The 18,829-nt window shown below is 36.1% G+C and overlaps 1 protein-coding gene across 1 annotated transcript; it reads right to left on the bottom strand.

Annotated features, from left to right (window-relative positions):
* Window positions 1-6,774: 6,774 nt before the first annotated feature.
* LOC126063885 (olfactory receptor 4C16-like) lies at window positions 6,775-7,707 on the bottom strand. The gene has a single exon (XM_049862400.1). It carries the CDS (start codon window positions 7,705-7,707, stop codon window positions 6,775-6,777), a length of 933 nt encoding a protein of 310 aa, XP_049718357.1.
* Window positions 7,708-18,829: the final 11,122 nt, after the last annotated feature.

Genomic DNA, 18,829 nt, shown 5'->3' with positions numbered 1-18,829 from the left:
GGAGTTACCCACTCGTCTATGCTAAGAAGTTTGGAAAACATCTACCTGGCCAACTGATTGGAAGAGATCCATATTTATATCTCTTCCTAAGAAAGGTGATCCAACCAAATGCAAAATTATCAAACAATATCATTAATATCACATTCAAGTAAAATTTTCTGAAGATATTCAAAAAAAAGTTGCAGTAGTACATTAACAGGCAACTGCCAGAAATTCAGACCATCTCAAGAATAGATTTGACACCTTGAACACTTATGACCATGATCAAAGAACAGATGAGTTGTGGAATGATGTCAAAGACATCATGCATGAAGAAAGCAAGAGATAATTAAAAAGACAGGGAGAAAGAAAATATCTAAATGGCTGTCAGAAACTTGCTCTTGAACAGTAAGTAGCATAATCAAAAGGAAAAAAATTATGAAGTAAAAGAGCTGAATAGAAGATTTCAAAGGACAACTCGAAAACACAAAGCAGGGTATTATGAAGATATGTGCAAAGACCTGGAGATAGAAAACCATTTCTCAAGTTGAAGGAATTGAAGAAAAAATTCTGTTTTCGAGTTGCGGTACTGAGGGATTCTATGGGGAAAATATTAAACAAGTCAGGAAGCATCAACAGACGGTGAAAGGAATACACAGAGTCACTATGCCAAAAAGAATTGGTCGAGATTCAAACATTTCAGGACTAACATAGGATCAGGAACCGACAGTACCAAAGGAAGAAGTCCAAGCAGCACTGGAGGCATTGGAGAAAAACAAGGCTCCGGGAATTGATGGAACACCAATTGAGATGTTTCAACAAACAGATGCAGTCTTGAGAGTGCTCACTCATCTATGCCAAGAAGCTGGGAAGATAGCTACCTGTTCAACCAACTGGAAGAGATCTATATTTATGCCTATTCCCAAGAAAGGTGATCCAAACAAATGGGGAAATTATCAAACAATATCATTACTATCACATGCAAGCAAAATTTTGCTAAAGATCATTCCGAAATGGCTGTAACACTGTATTGACTGGAAACTTCCAGAAATTCGAGCCAGATTTAGAAGAGGACATGGAACCAGGGATATCACTGCCGATGTCAGATGGATCCTGGCTGAAACCAGAGAATGCCAGAAAGATGTTGACCTGTGTTTCATTGACTATGCTAAGGCATTGGACTGTTTGGACCATAATAAATTATGGATTACATTGCAGAGAATGGGAATTCCAGAACACTCAGTTGTGTTCACGAGGAACCTATACATAGATCAAGAGGCAGCTCTTTGGAGAGAACAAGGGGATAAAGTCAGGAAAGGTGTGTGTCAGGGCTGTATCCTGTCATCACTCCTATTCAATCCGTATGCTGAGCAAACAATCCAAGAAACAGGACTATATGAAGAAGAACAAGGTATCAGGATTGGTAGAAGACTCTAACAACCTGCCTTAGGCAGACGACACAACCTTGCTTGCTGAAAATGGAGAGTACTTGAAGCACTTACTGATGAAAATCAAAGACCACAGCCTTCAGTATGGATTACACATCAACATAAAGAAAATAAAAATCCTATCACAACTGGACCAGTAAGCAGCATCATGATGTATGGAGAAAAGATTGTTGTCAAAGATTTCTTTTTACTTGAATCCACAATCAACACCCATGGAAGCAGCAGTCAAGAAATCAAAAGATGCATTACATTGGGCGAATCTGCTGCAAAAGACCTCTTTAAAGTATTAACAACAAAGATGCTACCTTGAAGACTAAGGTGCACCTCACCCAAGCCATGGTGTTTTCCATTGCCTCATATGCATGTGAAAGCTGGACAATGAATTAGGAAGACCGAAGAAGATTTGATGCCTTCGATTTGTTGTGTTGGTGAAGAATGTGGACTATACTAAAAATACTATGGACCGCCAAAAGACAAACTTGCCTTGGAAGATGTACAACCAGAATGCTCCTTAGAAGTAAGGATGGCGAGACTGCATCTCACATACTTTGGACATGCTAACAGGAGGGGTCAGTCAGTGGAGAAGGACATTATGCTTGGTAGAGGACCACTGAAAAAGAGGAAGACTCTCAATGAGATGGATTGACACAGTGGTTGCAACAATGGGCACATGCCTAGCAACGTTTGTGAGGAAGGCACAGGACTGGGCAGTGTTTTGTCCAGTTATGCATAGGGTCACTGTAAATGGGAATCGACTTAACTGCATCTAACAAGAAGAATAACACTACACACAACATATATAATAGAAATCCTTGTTTGCTTTAAATTCAAAAACAGGTTTCCACTGACCTCTCTTCCAATTCACTAATCCTCAAATTATATTTAAAGGTGAGGAAATGAAAAAGCTCTTGGACTCTCTAAATGTGTGGGCAGAGTTGTATATTTTGGAAGATAACCCACAGGTAATCAGGCAATAAGATAATGGTCATAATTTTCTCCTAAAAAAAACCTTGCCCCTGCTACCTAGGATATGCACATTGTAATCAGGGATTAGTGAGGTAGTGTGTGCCTGGCTTCTGGAATTCTGGGAGCAGCAAGAGGAAAAGACCCCACAGTTCACTATGTAGACTTTAATCCTTATATGTGCAACTGCACACTTCCTGATTTTCCTCCAGTTATGTCAGAAATCTTCTAGCTCAATTCCTTTCTATCTATCTATTTCTATCTATCTATTGATATATATGTTAAAAAAAAATTGTCCTACAGTTGATTCTGATTCATGGTGAACCCATGTGTTTCAAAACAGAGCTGTGCTCCATATGGTTTTCAATGGGCATGATCTTTTAAAAGTAGATTGCCAAGCTTTTCTTCCAAGGCTTCTCTGGGTACACTTGAACCTCCAATCTTTTGGTTAATAGCCAAGCACTTAACCATTTCCACCACCCAGAGACTCTACTTATGACTATAAGCATATGATTATTTCTTAAAGGAGGAAATCATAAGGAGCTATTCATAATGATTATCTGTTTACAAAAGGATGGGAAAGAGATAATTAATTTTTTTCATTTTGTACATTTTTGAAATTTGTAGATTTTCAAAACTTATGCACAAATTTCTTTGTCTTTTCTTGTAAATAATATCATAAAAAACCCTATTGCTGTCAAAGTAGAACTGCCCCTTAGAGTTTCCAAGGATTGCCTGGTGGATTTGAACTGCCAAACTTTAGGTTAGCACCCGTAGCACTTAACCACTAAGCCACCAGTGTTTCCAATAATATCATATAGATGGTGAAATTATATACTGTATTTTCTTCTTTTTGTGTGTTGTTATTACAGAAAAGAAAGCCATAAATTCATATTTTAAAAAAAACAGCATTTTCTGTTAAATGTGGTAAGTTATAAAAATATATTTCCTCTTCTAAATTCTCATTAAAATAAACGAAAAAATGAAAATTACATGTTAGTCTACAATAAAAACAACTGAAAAAATAGGAAATGCCAGTTGCTTAAAGAGTTTCAGACGTTTTTCAAAACGTAATTTTAGGTACCTGCCTTAACAGAAAGGAGAAAGTTACAACCTTTTGAGGAGGGATAGAAGAAAACCAAGTTAGTTCACTTGGAAAGCTCCTGAGATTCTACAAGTTTGAAGAAGTTTCCACAAAACATAGTGATGAAACATGCACTCATGATTGGAGAATTATTTTATTTTCCTACTCTATATTCCATATAATCAGGAAACACCCTTCTACCCACGGGGCTTAGGTTTCAGCAGAGATTCTAGACTAAGATTAGGAAGAAAGGTGAACTATTTCTGAAAATCAGTCAATGAAAACCTTATGGATCACACAGAGTACTGTCTGACTTGCACAATTTGGATATTAGGATGGATCAATAGCCAAAGGGGATGTGATGTTTGGTGAAGCAGAGGGAAAGCAAGGATGAGGAAGACCCTCAGTGAGATGGATTGGTACAATAGCCACAACAATGAACTTGAACTTGCCAATGATTGTGATGATGATGCAGGACTAAGCAATATTTTGTTCTGCCATACATAAAGTCTACATGAGTGGAGTAAATTCAGCAGCAGCTATCTCTATTCTCCATTATCAGGTTAGCTGTTTATGGGTAATGGAATACGCAGTAATACCAGTAAAATCTGAGATCATGGAAACAATCTCACACTTCTGTTGTTCACGAATAAGTATTATGTCCTAGGCAATGTTTGTGGGATATCATGTCAGTGTAAGACTTAGTCTGTGAACCCCCAAACATTGTATAGTTGGAGGCACTGTAAAGACAGAAGGCACAATCTATATCTGAAGTATTTATCATTTCAACCTATATATGAAGAATTTATCATTTCCAGTAAGTTTTTATACTTAAGGTCACAGACCAAATTACAGTTGCTAATTATCTAACTTTTGGAGGGGGGTTAATTATCTAACTTTAAAATAGGAAGATTATCCTGCATTATCCAGATGAGATCAATGTAATCACAAGCATCCTTAAAGGTGGAAGAGAGGCAGAAGAGAAAAAGGGAGATGTGGTAATGGAAGATTTGTCAAAGATATGCAATGTTGCTGACTTTGGGAAGATTTATGAAGGGGATCATGAGCCAGGATATGTGGGTGACCTCTAGAATCAGGGAAAGCCTAGAGCCTCTAAAAGAAACACAACCATACTGACACCTTGATTTTAGCCCAGTGAGGACTATGTCAGACTTCCAACCCAGAGAACTTAAGATAATAAATTTAGGGTGTTTTAAGCCATTACATTTGTGGTAAGTTGTTACAGCAGCACTAGAAAACTAATACAACACCTTAAAGCATATACTTTAAAGAGCCAGCTCTGGATGCCCTTGCCAGAACATCAGATTGCAAATCATTGGTGAGTGCCCCCATGTCAATCTCCAGACTTATATTCTGTCCTCCTATGCTAACATCTTCAAGATTAGCTCCCATAGTAAACTGTTTCCCCATTTCTCACCGTAGGTATTAGCTAGGTACTGCAATTCCTTCATGTAAATCGTGTCTAAAAGAATGAGGGTTGTACTTTCCTGCCTTGGCTTACCTGAGAATTGTCCCTGTTTAGTCGTTTGGAAGTAATAAGGGATATAGGACAAAGCTCTGGATGAGAACAAATATCTTCTCAAGACAACCGTTCATGTGAGACAGCTGCGTGGGATCAAGGCAAGGAAGACTGTTCTTCCCTCACATGGGAGAGCTAACCCAGAGTATTCAGAATAATTTTGGGGTTCATGGTCTTCACCATTCCCCACAAAGATTCCATATTTTGACTCTCAGAATTTCATTCTTTCACTATCAAGATGCTGATTTCAACAAAGGAAGTTCATTTAAGCTGCACCTTCAGTCTTATTTGCAGTACTGCCACTTTTTTTTTTTTTTTCCTTTTTTTTTTAAATCAAATCCTGACCCTGGTCTAGAGCACAATCTCTGCCTGCAGCAGATTTGGCAACATTGGTAGCAGGGGCTCTATACTGAGTGTATGCCAAGGAGACAGATGGAGTGTTTCTGGATAGGCATCTAATCTGTACCCAATATACACTTCTTTTTTTTTTTCTTTTTAATCTTTTCCTTACCTTGAAACAGAAGAAAACACCAGCTAAAACTCTGACAACTGGAATCTACTACTGTACCAACTTTTCAATAGCAGAAAAACTACAGCCACTATAATCAATAATAAACTACTTGTTGCAGATTTCCCCTTCAAGTTCACATAATCTTAAAAAAAAATTAATGATTTATATTTGTCACTATAATTCATGGTAGAAACCATAGCTTTCCAAGTCCACACAGAAAAGTAGATGGTCATTTTCTCAAAATAAAGAAATGTTATGGCTCTTGTTGCAATAAAATTAGTAAAATTTAATACATATAATATGATTTAGTACAAAAAAGTAGAAATAGAAGACTCAAACAAAAATACTCATTTTGATTTTCTTTATTGATACAATTAAGATATTAAATGGAAGTTAGGTTTTTAATACTCATATAATTAGAGGCTCTGGTGCTAGATGGGTAGTGACAAAAGTTGGTTTCCATCTCCACTGCAGAAATGTACCTTTCATATAATCATTTCAACCTCTCTAATTTTTTTTTTTTTTTTTTTACTCAAGTTATTCTCTTCTCTGGATTATATTGAAAACTCACTAATTTTTTTTTTTTTACCTATGGCTTATATATTCCTGTTTCTAAGCCTGTAAATTCTCCTGTGGCTTATCCACTCTGTTTTGAAAAGAGAAAATCTACTAGGCTTGGAATGTAAGCAAATTGAATGCAAACTATAATAACAATAACAACAACAACAACAACAAAAATATCAAACCAACAAAAAATCCATTGCCACTGAGTTGATTCTGATTCATGCAACTCCATGTGTTACAGGTAAATGTTCCATAGGGTTTTTGGCTATCATCTTTATGCAAATAGATTCATCAGGTCTTTCTTTCTTAGCTCTCCTGGGAGGGCTCAAACTGTAAACCTGATTTTAAGATTCCAGCAACACCAGAAAACAACATGAAGAATGAAAGAGAAAAAAACAGATCAAAACCTCAAGTCATTGTAATCTTTGAGAAGAGGCAGAGAGAAGTGGTGAAAAACCTATGACAAAGGACCTTATATACCTGTTTGTACCTTGTGTTTTTCTTCATCTACATGAAATTGACTCAACTTTAACAAGTGAATGTTTTCATATTGCTTATTTTCCTGAAGGAATTAGCTGACATTTCCCCAGATAGGATTCCATTAAATCCACAATAAGAAGGTAATATTTTCTGTTGAATTCTTCTAGGTCAATCAAAATTTTGAAGAAAGATTTGAAACTTCTGTTCATCTTTGGTCATCTGAGATCAGTTTCTTGCTCCATAGCTTCCTCATGGCATTTTTCACCTCTGAATTTCTCAGTGTATAAATCAGAGGGTAAATCAAAGGTGTTCCAAATGTATAAAACACAGTTATCATCTTATCCATGGGGAAGGTAGCTGTGGGGCATGTGTATATAAATATACAAGGACCAAAGAACAAGATGACTACAATGATATGGGAGATGCAGGTGGAAAGGGCTTTTTTCCTCCCTTCAGTGCTGTGGTTTCTCAGAGAATGCAAGATGATAACATAGGAGAACATCAACATGACAAAACCCACTGTGCAAATGGCCCCACTATTGGATACCAGTAGCAGATTGGTCACATAGGTGTCTGTACAGGCAAGTTTCAACAAGGGCTGCAAGTCACATAAATAGTGATCAATCACATTGGGACCACAGAAAGGTAAACGCAAGGTTAGGAAAATCTGAACTGAAGAATGCACACAGGACGCTACCCAGGCTAGAGCTACCAACACACTGCAGACCCACCGGTTCATGATGCTCATGCAGTGCAAGGGTTTACAGATGGCCACATAGCGGTCAATGGCCATCAGGATAAGGATCAAGACCTCCAGGCAGCCAAAGAAATGAAATGAAAACACTTGGATTATGCAGTCACTAAAAGAGATAGTGTTATTCTTCAGAAGGGCATCCACAATCATTCTAGGGGCCATGGAAGTAGAAAACCAGGTATCAGATAAGGATAAGTAGAACAGGAAGAAATACATTGGACTCCCAAGTGCCCGACTGGTCTTGATGGTAACAATAATCAGCGTGTTACCCAACAATGTCCCTAAGTAGGAAAGCAAGAAAAAGGCAAACACTATTTTCTTTTTAACAGGATCTTGTGTCAGCCCAAGCAGAATGAACTCAGTCACATTATTATTCAGCAGCATGATTTCATGAAGGAGGAGAAGGTATGAGTGTGAAATGGTTTATCTGAAAAAAATAAAAAATACAGGAGTTAATTTAGGGTGCTATGGGAGAGTGTGAAATATTTTAAGCAAATTAATTTGTGGTGCTATGTAATGGTATCGGGTATTACAAGCAAAAATAAATATTCCACATCGGGGACATTCTAGCTGTTGTTTCTTAATGAGTCATGTCACCTCTTTTTTCCTCAATTTTTAAGAACCTCTTCATAATGTCTTATTTATACATACATACGTGTATTACATACTTGTTATGCATTCTTGTATAAATGTATGTTAGTTATAAGTATATAATAAACCAAAAACAAACCCTTTGCCACCACATTGATTCCAACTCACGGAGACCCTGTTTGTTACAGAGCAGAACTGCCCCACAGGGTTCGGCTGGATGTAATTTTTAAAGAACGAGATCACCAGGACTTTGTTCTGTGATGGTGGTGAGTGGGTTTGAATCGTGACCCTTTAGGTTAGTAGTTGGACACAAACCATTTACACCACCCAGGAACAAACAAATATATGACTCAGTTATTTACTGAACACTCACTTCCGGATATTCCAGCTGAAAAAGGGAGCAAGAAACACTTGTTTAGTCCATTGCGGTAGAGTTGATTCCGACTCGTAGAGCCTCTAAATAATCTACTTTTACCTTCAAGCACCTTAATAATATTCAGTACTTGACATATGTTAATAAACATAAATGAACATTCTTTGATAATTTGAAATAAAATATCTAGGAGCCCTGGTGGTACATGGTTAAAGCACTCTACTGCTAAACAGAAGGTCAGTGGTTCAAACCCAGCAGCCGCTCCCTGGGGGAAAGAGTGGCAGTCTGCTTCCATACAGACTTAAACCTTGGAAAATCTGTGAGGCAATTATACTCTGTTCTACTGGGTCACTGTGAGTCAGAACTGACTCAATGGTAGGGAGTTTGGAATAAGATATTTCAAATTTTCTCCTTTCTATTTTCTTCTTCCCTTTTCTGAAAAGCTGAAAAGCACTTCTTAAATCACTTGAAGTCCCTGAGGTTACCTTTCAAAATTACAAGTGGATGAGGATTGCTTAGTAGTTCATATTTTACAGTTCAGGTTTTTTGCTTAAACATTTTAGAACTGTGGCAGTAGGAGTGGGAATTGTCACCAGACACACTAGGCAGGTGGTATAGGATTAGACAGTCAATAAACACGAGCAGAAATAAATGCATATTAATCCTATGTTTAACTTAATATTTGATATTAATGTGGAATAATGGACTTTTCAGTAACTGATGTTAGGAATTTGAATCTCCATCTGATTAAAAAAAAAAAAAAACTACCTCACTATTCAAAAAACTATATATTCCAGATGGTTGAAAGATACAAGTGTATCAAACCAAAGTAGAAAATAATACTGGAAGAATAACTATTGATATTTTAGGGTAGAAAATTCATAAAGAGTAACTGTAATACATTCAAACTTCTGTATAGCAAAACTCAATATGAGCAAAGATCTTTAAAAAGTGATAGGATGCGATTAAATACTTAAAACCCCTGCAAATAATAATATAAAGATTAACAACACCTTTTTAAGGAAACCTGTAACGCACTGGTAACATGAAGATCAGTGATTAAAAACCACCCAGCAGTTCTGCAGGAGAAAAGACTTGGCAATTGGCTCCCATAAGCATTTCAGCCTTGGAAACTCTGTGAGGACAGGTCTACTCAGTTATAAAGCATCTCTGTGAGACGGAATCAACTTGACAGCATACAACAACAATGATAAAAAACCACATGATTTTACAAAACAGCAAAACATTTGAATAAGCAATACACAGAACAATTTAACTAGTCACTGAGCATATATAAAACTACTCAACCTCATTAAAATCAGGGAAATACCAATTAAACAACAATGAAATGCTCATAAGTTTTGTAAAAAACAAACTATATAAAATTTGGATGATGATTTAGGGAATCAGCATGTGATCCAGTGAAATATCCTCAGAAATCTTTCAAAAAGATATACATAGCAGCCTTGTTAAAAATTGGGATAACTGGAAATGATCTAAATACCTAACAGTAATAGCATATAATAACGTGAAATACATCCTTACTATTGAAAATTAGGCAGAAGCTTAAATATTGGATCTATTTGAGCATCTAACATGAGTAAATCACTGGGATAGATTTGAGTTTAAAAATTAATTAAATGCACAAAAATAATCATAGTATGATAAATTGTATGTTAAAAAAACCTATATAGAATGCTATATACTTTCTCTGAGTACCTGTGTGCTAATAAATGCATTGGAAAAGATGTGGAAGGATATCCTTACCTCTAGGGAGGAAAGGAAGTGATGATCACAGAGAATTTTAGTGTTGCAAAAGGGTTAATTTCTCTATTAGGGGATTATAATATTACTTCTCTAATCAAAGTTAATTAATTGGAAATTCATTAATTTTAATATGGTTTAAGGAGAATGCATTATGTGCTGAATGAATTTACACAAAATAAAACAGAAGCCACAGTCCAGTAGTAGTATTCAGTGAACTTTTACATAACTTGTTCTTTCTTAGTTGCCTTATTGTTTCCTCTATTTATTTAGTAAATGTATATATATATATATATATTTATATATAGATGTTATTCTCTCACCATTATATTCCATGAATTTTCATTATTTAAATCCCAGGTGCATATAAAATGTAACTATAACTGGCCAGATACATTTCTGTCCCCCATTCTGCTACAAGGAGTTTTCTGAGATAAAGAAATTGGAAAAAAAAAAAAATATATATATATATATATATATTTATATCTACATTTATGTCAATAGCTACATCTCTTTTTATACTTTTTTCTGGATTTGCTTTTAGTATCACCATTAACAAGCATATGCCTAGTTATACTTCTGTAATCCTGATAGGGTATGAATAAATTTTCAGATGATCTCTTAAATGTAACAACTGTTATCAATGAAGATTCCAATTTACAATTTATTCTTTCTCATGACTCCTTGATTTGCTGAACACTGGCTCATTACAGTTTTAATGGAAGGAAACAGTAAATGTGTAAGAGATCGGAGAGGATGCTGAATACGAAGGTATGCTACAGAAAACGTTAACTGCTTCTAATATCTATACATTGACCACAAACATCAAGGTAAAGATTCTGATAGTCTGAAATTCTTATTTCTGTTCCAACAAGTTCATGAAAAAAAATTGCAATGGACACCATCCTGAAAGAGATATTCAGGACCTTAAGACTCACTCTGCTTTACCATGCTCTCTAAAAAAATAAACAAACACAAATAATTCCCACACTACCTGATTTTCAGGAACATCTTGATTTACTTAGCCTCATAGACAAGTTTTCTTAGGAAAAAATATTAATATTGAACATCGAAAATATAACTGATAACTGTATCCACAAGGGAGGCAGGTTTTCATAGTGGGTAAAAGCACTTGAGGCAGAAAAAAGGAGTTTATATAAATGGTCCACCACTTAACTGTTGAATAATCTTAGGGAAGTTACATAACTCTCTGAGTCTTGGTTTCTGATTTGTAAAACAGTGATAAAATAATAGTATCAACCACATAGGCTACAACTGTGGAAAGGTGATGGAAAAGCTCAATTTCATCAGTCAGAACAAAGCTAGGATATGACTGCAGAACAGACTATCAATTGCTGATGAAAAAGTAGAAGCTGAAGCTGAAGAAAGTTAAAAACAAGTCCATAATGGGCAAAATTTGACCTTGAGTGTAACCCACCTGAATTTGGAGATCATCTTAAGGACAGAAATTGATGCATTGAACGCTAATGACCAAAAGCCACAGGTGCAGTGGGATAACATCAAGTACATCACACATGAAGAAAGCAAAAGTTCATTAAAAAGAGAGAAATAAAAGAACAAAATGGATGTCAGAAGAGACTCCGAAAGTTGTTCTTGAACATAAAGTAACTAAAGCAAAAGGAAGAAATGATGAAGCAAAAGAGCTGAACGGGAAATTTCAAAAGGAAACTAGAAAAGGTGAGGAATTACAATGAAATGTGAAAAGACCTGAAATTAGAAAACCAAAATACAAGCACACTCTCAGTGTTTCTCATACTGAAAGAAGGGAAGAAAAATTTAAGCCTCCAGTTGCAATTCTGAAGGATTCTATGGGCAGAATATTGAATGATGCAGGAAGCAGCACAAGAGGATGGAAGGAATACACAGAGTCACAGTACCAGAACCAATTGGTCCATGTCCAACCATTTCAGGAGGTAGCACATGATCAAGAATTGATGGTACTGAAGGAAGAAATCCCAGGTGCACTGAAGATATTGGCGAAAACAAGGCTCCAGGAAATGAGGGAATGCCAATAGAAATGTTTCAACAAAGGATGCAGCACTGGAGGTGCTCACTTGTCTATGCCAAGGAATTTGGAAGATAGCTACCTAACCAACTGGCTAGAAAATATCCCTATTTGTGCCCATTCTAAAGGAAAATGATCCAGCAAAATGTGGAGAGTATGGAACAGTATAATTACAATCACAATCAATTAACATTTTGCTGAAGATAATTAAAAAACAGCTGCAGCACTACATTGACAGAGAACTGCCAGAAATTCAAGCCAGATTCAGTGGAGGAGTTGGAAAGAGGTATGTCATTGCTGATGTCACCTGAATCTTGGCTGAAAGCAAAGAATGCCAGAATGATGTTTACCTGTGTTTTATTGACTTTACAAAGGCATTTGACTGTGTGGATCAGAAAAAATTATGCATAAAATTGGAAAGAATGGGAGTTCCAGAACACTTAATTGTGCTTATGTGGAATCTATACATAGAACAAGAGGCATTTGTTCAAACAGAACAATGGCATACTGCCTGGTTTAAAGTCAGATAAAGCATTCATCAGGGATTTTATTATTATTTTTATTATTATTGTATCTGTATGTGAGCAAATAATCCAAGAATCTTGACACTACGAAGAAGAATTGAACATCAGGATTGGATGAAGGTTTGCTTACAACCTGTTTTTTGATATACAGGTGACTTAACCTTGCTTGCTGAAAATGAATGGAAGCACTTATTGATGAAGATCAAAGACTACAGACTTGAGTATGGATAACACCTCAACATCAAGAAAACAAAACCCTCACAACGGGACCAATAAGCAACATCACGACAAATGGATAAAAAATGGAAGTTGTGAAGGGTTGCATTTTATTTGGATCCACAATCAATGCTGAATATATCAAAGGACATAACAAAGGCAGAGCTGCTGCAAAAAACCTCTTTAAAATGTTGAGAAGCAAAGATGTCACTTTGAAAACTAAGGTGTGCCTGACCCAACTGTGATACTTTCGATTGCCTCATCTGCATGTGAAACCTGGACAGTAAGGAAGACCAAAGAAGAATGAATGCCTATAAATTATGGTGTTGGCAAAGAATATTAAATATAACATAACTGCCAGAAAAAAAACAAATCTGTCATAGAAGAAGTAGAGCCAAAATATTCCTTGGAAGCAAGGGTGGCAAGACTTCTTCTGAGATACTTTGGACATGTTATTAGGAGGGACACTTCCCTGGAGAAGGACATCATGCTTGGTGAGGTAGAGGGTCAGCTAAAAAGAGGAATACCCTTAACACAGTGACTGCAACAATGGGCTCAAGCATAGCAATGATTATGAGGATGGCGCAGAACCAGGTAGTATATGTAGGGTGGCTATGAGTCAGAAAGACTGGATGGCACCTAACAGCCACAAAATCAGCCACGTAGCTGGGTAGGTAGGTTGATAGTATTATGATCACTCTATGGCGTGAGTCAGAATCAGGTTTGGCTTTTGGTTTTATGGGCGCCTATTTCCTCCTTACCGGTAAATGAGGAAGTATAGTCTTCATGGATTCTTCCAGCCACTAAGAACTAATCTTTATTCATCAGGTGATTTACTGTGTCAATTATTAATTAATTTATCAAAATTATCAGTTAATATCAGCATCATTCCCTTACTATTTCTTATTCTGCTTATTGCTTGTATTATTCAGTCATTTGTTAATGTTTTCAAATATTTATAGTTTATTAGCATTGCTTTCTATTTGAAGAAGAGTAAAAAAACACGCCACAATTTCTCTCAATCTCTTCTCCCAGAATGAAATAGCCCCAAGTTAGGAGCCAGGATTTCAAGATAGCATTCCATGGTCAATTTTCCATTAGAATAGATCTCTTTTACTTGACTTGTAAACTAATAAAAATGCCAAGCTGTGACCAGAATTACAAGAGTCTAAAGATAATAACGGAATGACTAACAGCCAGCTATATTTTCAGAGCATTCATGGAAAAATATATCCTTAAACACTGATTCTATAGATATTCAAAGAGATAGCTTTAAAGGGATTCATGCACTCAAAAAAAGAAAGGAAACCATAAGAAAACTGAGGAAGAAAAGAGGAGGGAATAAATGGAAAAGGAAGGGAAGGGAAAGAAAGTGAAGAAACTCACATACTTGTCATCCATCAATTTCAATCAATATTTGAAAAGATGTTCTTGACTATTTGAACTCATGACAGCATATAGAAAAAAAAAAAAACTATCCTAGCTCAAAATAATAAATACAGCTCTTCAAAAAAAAAAAAATAACAGTGAAAAAGTCTTCATTCTTGGTATCTAGCTTTCAACTTACATTTAAAATAAATATATCGAAAATAGCATATTTAGTCAAAATGAGAATGAGATTTTTGTTACCAAACTGCAGGTAAAGTATCAGGTGCAACTCAGCCTTTTGCTCTTGCCTTCTTCAATTCTGTACAGCAGTGAGCAGCAAGATCCACATCTCTAAATGCACAGGGTCTGGGGGCTCCTGGAGAACCTGTGCTGATGGTATTAGAAGAAGCATTTAAAGGCACTGAGGGAGCTGAGTGTGATCCCACTGGCATTCCCTTGGTAATTGTTGCAAAGGCTAGTGAAAATGAACTGTTTATTGTTGTTGTTGTTTAACTTGTTTATTGCTTTGGCTTTTCAAATGTGATTTTAAATTCTTTAAAATTGCTTCAAATATATGATGTTAAATATTTGTAAAGTTTTAAGGCCAATGACAAGAAAAATTAAAAAAAAAACCTTATTTCTTTCTATGCAAGGAATAAACCATAATGCAATCATATGGAATTTACTAAGAGTCTTTCTTTGCTTCCATTTTCAAGGCTGATAACTTATTTATATTGATGTTATTGTGCTTTTTTCTGCAATGAAGGTTACACTTAAATGCAATTGTTCTTTTTCTTTCTTTTTTTTCACTATATACATCCTATTAGGTGTGAGGGTGGACATTTGTGATTGAGTAGTAGAATTCTTGCCTTCCACGTGAGAGATTCTGGTTTGATTCCTGTCCGATGCACCTCATACACAGCCACAGCCCGTTTCTCAGTGGAGGCCTGTGTGTTGCTATGATGCCTAACAGATTTCAGTGAATCTTTCAAATTAACATGGACTAGAAGAAAAGCCTGGTGGTCTACTGCTGAAAATCCGCCATTGAAACCCTATGGATCACAATGATGGGGTAACCAATCATGGGGTTGGCTCAGGGCCAGGCAGCATCCCACCCATTGTGTGCTGGGACCGACTTGACGGCAGCTCATAACAAGAGATTGAAGGATATTTGTCACAATACGATAGCATCCATTTAAGGAAAATATATGAAAGTGGAAGGAAATTTTCAAAATAATTTTCTCCAACCCATGTGTTCGTGTGCTGTTTTTTGTTTTTTTTTTTAATTTTGAATATGGAAGATTCCAGTTTTGAGATGTATCAAATCAGTAGAAAGTAATTACTAAGACATGGGAAAAAGGATACTGAAAACTATAGAAACAAACCGAGTTTAGCAAACATGATATGACTAGGTAAAAATTTTGAGTAGCTGATAAAATATTTTCATCATTTTTTAAGAATGCTAGGCTGTTAACCCTCCATGCTAAACAAACACCTTGGGTTGTCATATTATGGATCCCATTACTCTTTTCCTCTTCCCTTCTAATCACAGTGGTTTGTACCAGGAATGGATCTTGACTTAGGACAGATTCTCCATAGAATGGCCAATGATCTAAATTACTCTACTACTGTACTCAACTATAAGCATGCTTATTCAAATTTCCTCTCTGGAATTCTAACTAGGTAAACTGGAGGGAGGAAGAAGTTTGTAGAACTCATAAAAGGAGAACTCTTGTCTCAAACACCAAAAAAAAAAAAAAAATTGTAAGCAGATATTTTGAGGGAACAGAGAACATTAAGACAGTAGTGAGTAAAAAAGTGAGGTAAGAGAAAAAAGGTGAATCATGTACAAGCTCAGGGAATACAAGAGATGTCACACTAGTACTTTCAGCATCCTGAGGTACTGATAATTTCTAATTTTCCCCTAAGTCCATGAGAGCTTTTATAATTAACATGATTTTACAAAAAAAAAAAATGATCAGTGCTCTCTTTTTAATAACTAAATAAGATTGACTTAAACCCAGTGCCTAATTCATTACCTACAAAATAACAATTTTAATTTTATTATGACATGCAAGAAGTAAAACTAAATATACCCACCATTCTTTCATGATGAGGTGCAAATAAGAGATGAACATTTACCAGCAAAAGTGTAGAGAACTATATAATAAATGGTAGGCATAAATACAACGTCAGGTTGCTTAGGATGAAGAATGTCAAAAGAACCTTTGGTAACCTAATCAGAAATAAAACCAAATCTGCTACTCTTGAGATGATTCTGACTCATAGCAACCTTATAGGAAAGAGTAAAACTGCCCTGTAGGGTTTTCTAAGCTTGAGTCGGAATGGACTCAACGGCACTGGGTTACCCTTTACTGAAGGTGGCTGCCACATCTTTCTCCCATGGAGGGGCTGGTGGCTCAAACTGCTGACCTTTCAGTTAGTATGTAGGCGCTTAAGCACTGTGCCACCAGGGGTAGATAACCACTAACAACAGGAATAGAAAGTCTTGATTTTTCAATTTTAGGACCCAGCTGAGTTGTTAGGGGAAATAGAGGAGTCGCTACTCACAATATAACTCACAATATATGCAGTAGAAATTCTTGTTTAAATTCAAAGACAGATTTCTACTGATTGGTCTTCCAATTCACTAATCCTATTTTTTTTTTTTTTTTATCATCTATCTGGAAGCAGAAATTCTCAAGTTATATTTAAATGTGATGAAATTAAAAAGCTTTTGGAATCTCTAAATGTTTGGCAGGGTGTATATGTTTTTGGGGATAACTTGCAGGTAACCAGGCAGTATGACATAGGCCACATATTTTCTCCTGGAAAAAAATATCCCTCTCCATTCTGTCCCTGCCCTAACCTCCACCTGCGATATGGACATGGTAGTAGCGGATTATTGTGGTAGTGTGTATGTGTGAGCTGGAATTCTGGGAGCCGAGAGAAGAAAGGACCCCACAGTTCATTACATAGACTTTCATTTAATCCTTGTATGTAGAGCTGCATGCACACTTCCTTATTTTCACCCACAGTTATATCAGAAATTTTCTAGCTCAATTCCTATCTACTATTGATTTTCAAAAATGTTGCCCTTTAGTCAATCCTGATTCATGGCGACCCCATGTGTTCCAGAGCAGAACTGTTTTCCATGGCTATGATCTTTTGGAAGTAGATTTCCAAGTTTTTCTTCCAAGGCTTCTCTCTATGTATCTGAACCTCCAATCTTCCGGTTAATAGCTGAGTACTTAACCATTTGCATCACCCAGGGACCCACCTCTGGCTATAAGCATATGATTATTTCTTAATCGAAAAAATGAGAAACAATTCGCAGTGATTATCTTTTTTACAAAAGGATGAAAAAGAGATAGATTTCTTTGTATTTTGTACATTTTTGAAATGTTTTGATTCTCAAAATTTATGCATGCATTACTTCATTTTTCATGTATATAGAGTCATCTAGATGGTGAAATTATGTACAGTGTTTTCATCTTTTTACTTGTTTGTATTATATAGAAGTAAACCATAATTTCATATTTTTTAAACAGAACAGCATTTTCTACCAAACATGGTGAGCTATCGATAAAAATTTATTTCCTCTCTAAGTTCTCATTAAAATACAAGTGAAAAAGGATTTTACGTATTAGCCCACAATGAACTAAAAAAATAAAAACCCAGGAAATACCTGTTGCTGAAAGACTGTCACACATTTTTCAAAGCATAATTGTAGGTAGGAGGCTTACAGTTTACTACAAAAAATTGATATAGAATTCTCATATAAACAAAAATTTCTGTACAGATAAAAATACAAATAAGAAATTAAATTGAAATTAGATTCTCGATGATTATGTAATTAGAGACCGTGGTGCCAGATGCATAGGGACAAAAGTTGATGTCTGTCCCAACTGTATAAACACAGGTTTCCTATAAAAGTTCCTGTCCCCTCTACTCAAGTTATTCTCTTCTCTGGAGAGTATCGAATACTCACCCAAATTTTCTGTCTGTGACGTAACATATTTCTCTTTCAAACCCCAAAATTCCTCCTCTGGATTATCACATTCAGTATTGAAAAAAGAAAATCTACCAGGATAGGAATTTCAGCACATAGAGGGCTAACTGTAACCATAATAAAAATAACAAACAAAAAATCTATCGTCATCAGATTGAAACCCACTCACGGCGAGCTCCTGCTTTACTGAGGAGAATTTTTCCACAGGGTTTTTGGCTGTAACATTTACGGAAGTGAATCACCAGGCCTTTCATCTATGGTGCTGCTGAGTGGATTCAAACTGTAAACCTTTAGGTTAATAGTGGAGTGACACCAGAAATGAACGTGGAGAAGGACAGAAAAACATCAGCTCAAACCCACAAGTGGTTCTAATTACCCAAGAGAGGTAGAGACAGTAGTGAAAAATCTAAAGCAACTGGCCTTACATACTTTATTGCACCTTCTTTTGTCTCTTCCTCTGCATGAAACTGACTCAACACTAGCCAGCGTATGTGCCCACATTACCCAGTTTCCTGAAGAAAGTGGCACTTATTCCCCAAGATAAGATTCTATGAAATCCACAGTAAGATTATACACATTGTAGAATTATGCTAGGTCAGTCGAAACCATGAAGAAGGATTTGAAATTTCTAT

This window comes from Elephas maximus, chromosome 20, assembly GCF_024166365.1.
Source record: "Elephas maximus indicus isolate mEleMax1 chromosome 20, mEleMax1 primary haplotype, whole genome shotgun sequence".
NCBI lineage: Eukaryota > Metazoa > Chordata > Mammalia > Proboscidea > Elephantidae > Elephas > Elephas maximus.
This window is presented reverse-complemented; position numbering and strand designations above follow the sequence as displayed.